The sequence below is a fragment of the Myotis lucifugus genome, unplaced genomic scaffold (genome assembly GCF_000147115.1).
Source record: "Myotis lucifugus unplaced genomic scaffold, Myoluc2.0 scaffold_0, whole genome shotgun sequence".
NCBI classification, from domain to species: Eukaryota; Metazoa; Chordata; class Mammalia; order Chiroptera; family Vespertilionidae; genus Myotis; species Myotis lucifugus.
In genome coordinates, this window is record NW_005871048.1 from 49,255,255 (window position 1) to 49,258,217 (window position 2,963).

At 51.4% G+C, this 2,963-nt stretch overlaps 1 protein-coding gene across 10 annotated transcripts in view; it reads right to left on the reverse strand.

Annotated features, from left to right (window-relative positions):
• Positions 1-202: 202 nt before the first annotated feature.
• BRD9 (bromodomain containing 9) overlaps positions 203-2,963 on the reverse strand; it is a 25,453-nt gene continuing 22,692 nt past the window's right edge. For 9 of the 10 annotated variants that reach the window (XM_023751891.1, XM_014452870.2, XM_023751887.1 and 6 more), the window contains 2 exons: positions 2,371-2,538; positions 203-1,065 (listed from right to left, as the gene is read on the reverse strand). In XM_023751891.1, the coding sequence (XP_023607659.1) occupies positions 965-1,065; positions 2,371-2,538 (269 nt within the window). In that variant the 3' untranslated portion in view covers positions 203-964. Of the gene's footprint in view, positions 1,066-2,370; positions 2,539-2,963 lie in introns of those variants that run through there. The other variant, XR_002828617.1, reaches the window with a different exon arrangement.

The following is a 2,963-nucleotide window of genomic DNA, read 5'->3' on the forward strand; positions in this document are numbered from 1 at the left end:
CCACTGCCCACTATCTCCAAGTCACACACGTTCTCCCCCCAGGTACAGCCAACCTGGAAGGTAACCGATTCTCCACATTTATGTTTTCACAAAAAGGGGACAGAGCAGAAAGTTGTGCAGGGATCCCTAGACATCACTGCGGGGGCCGAGAAGCAGGCTAGATGCTGAGGAGATGGCAGGAAAAATGGACACGGTCAAACTCTTGTGACAAAGGATTTTTACTGAAAAGTCACACAAAAGCGGACACCTAGTAGTGCTGTAAATAATTCTATACAATTACACTCTTTGTGTATCTTATTAAGATCTTTATACTTTGCCAATATAAGCAGGCATCCAGCAAACATATCCAGAATAAAGAACATTTTATGGACGTAACACTTCATCGTAACTGGTAAGACAGCTGACCTCCAAGTCTTCCAGTAGAATGTACTTCTTTCTCAGGCACATGAATTAAGCACAGGGAAGCTGTACGCAACTCCTTGCCTGTCCAGGACCAGGAGGGTGCTCGACCGGCTCCCCATGTGCTTCTGTATGGCCCCCACCATGATTTGCCTCAGAAATGCGGGGATGTGGGGGGACAGTGGGAAAGAATATACAGGATCCCCAACAGAATCTGCTTCCCAAAGGCCACTTGTGGGGGACACGGGGCAGAACAGGTGCGCCCACACCCGCCGCAGAGAAGGACTTCACTGATACCACGAAGTTCAGAGAAAGACCACACCAGCTTTACACCCCCTTTATTTAGGGTTCCCACTATTCAGGTTCACAGGACTATCTACAGAAACACTGGGTCCATGTGCGGCCAACATGATCAGAGACAATTCACCCCCTCCCTGCGCTGCTTCCTGCAGGCCCAAGGGAACATGATAGTCTTTGTCTCACAACAAAAACTCTGTACATGCAAATAAAAACAAAACAAAAGAAAAACAAAACAAAGAAAAACAATTAATGACTATCTACAAGGCTAGCTCTTTATAGAGGCTGCAGGTTCTGGAGACTGAAGAAATTCGTACGGGTCATGGGTCACCTCTGGCTGCTCACCGACACTGAGGCGAGAAGGGCTTCCTGCACGCATGGGAAAGACAAGACATTTCAGTAGATCTGTATGGTCCAGGCTCAAATCTCGTGTCTGCTGTTAGCAAAGCCCAGAGCAATGGCTCCTGGGGTGCAGGCCACCCCCTCATCCCGCCCAGGGTACCACCCCCACCACTCCTGGGGAGGAGGCGGAGAGCCACTTGTCACAGACACGGCTGTAAACACCCTGAAGCTAGAGGCTGGCCCTGCCTTCTGCAGGAACAAAGGCTCCTTGGCCAGGAGTCCCTCAGACAAACCCTAGGTCCCCCCATACCCCCCCATTACCCCCCTGGAGTCCACCAGGATGATGGAGTCCTCAGATCTGGAGCCAACCTAGGGCTCTACCTGGAACCTACTTCATGGGCGGTTTCTTACAAGGTTAATGGGACCAGAAATACTGGTCCTTATTCAGACATTTTTTGCCAAAACTGAAGCTGATTACTTTCCCCCACCAATTATTCTCAAAAAGAATAATTCAATATTCCTACCTGGGAACTAAAACAGTAGCACAGACATTCAAGGAGCCACGAGGCAAATATTTGGTTCCCCTCCTGGCAGGGCTATGATACTCACTAAATACAGGAGCCCTGCCCTGACCAGTGCCTCAATGGTTAGAGCGTCGGCCCAAACACCAAAGGGTTTGGTGTTTGATTCCCAGTCAAGGGCACATACCTGGGTTGCAGGTTCTATTCCTCGCCAATCGATGTGTCTCTCACATCAACGTATCTCTCCACGCCCCCCCCCCCCCTCTCTAAAAACCAATGGAAAAATATCCTCAGGTGAGAATTACAACAAATAACAAAAAACATGGGCCCGCCCCTGGCCAAGGAAGGTCATGTGCTCTCCCCAAATAAGGAACGTGGAGGAATAAACTTGTCAACACACTGTTTTACAACTAAACATGGGAACAACAGACAGAAACAAACACTCCAATGTCTAACTCTGCATGGCTGCAGGGTCTACAGCCATGGCCTCATTCTGCCACGGCCCAGGGCCTCAGTATGCAGCCACCAAGGACTCCTCCTGACACACAGACTGCCAGCATCTTATGGCCAAGGCCACAAATTCGTAACACAAACTGAATTCCACTCAAACACTTCTCCTCAGTGCCCACATGACCAGGGAGGCCTGCTCTCCAAGCTCCAGGGAGCTAGAATCCTGTGAGCCTGGACTCACTGCCCACACCAGCTGCAACCCCCTAGGATCGCTAGCCTTTCCTGACAGTCACCAGCACTCCTGCTCTCCCCCTAGACTGATGAAAGATTGGGGCAGAGGTCAGGCCAGGGGCCGCCTTACCCAGGTGGTGCTGATCCCTGTCGGAGGTGTTAGACAGGGAGCTGAGGTTGGACGATGGCCGGGAGCCCCCACGCTCTGCTTGTGCCTCATGTAGATCCTGTAGGAGCTTTGTTGTCTCGTCCAAGTTCAGATGGCTGTCATCATGGTCCAGCTCCTTCTTCACTTTCCCTGTGCAAACACAGGTGATGAGACGTCGACCCAGGTCCACCTATCAAGCACTGAGTGCTGGCACTTCTGGTCTGCAACTGCAGTCTCTCACTCGTCACTATGTACACTCAGGACAATGACCCCTCATAAGTGAAGCCAGATGAGCACAGGCAAGCTTGGAGGACAGGGTGATATAGTTGGAGCAAGTGGAAGGGGTGGAGAATGACGGGAGGGGCAACGTGCCTCACAAGAAACCAGGCGCCATGCCAGAGGCCTTATGGACAGAGGCCTTGCATTCCTGTCACAAACAGCTACAAGACAAGATGATGTGTGGGACAGAGGCCTGCAGAGACCAGGATTAGGCACAGGCTACAGCCATGCCAGTGCTCACACGTCATGACGCAGTCAGTGGGCTACAAGCTGGAGAAGACAGGCTGCCTGGAGCT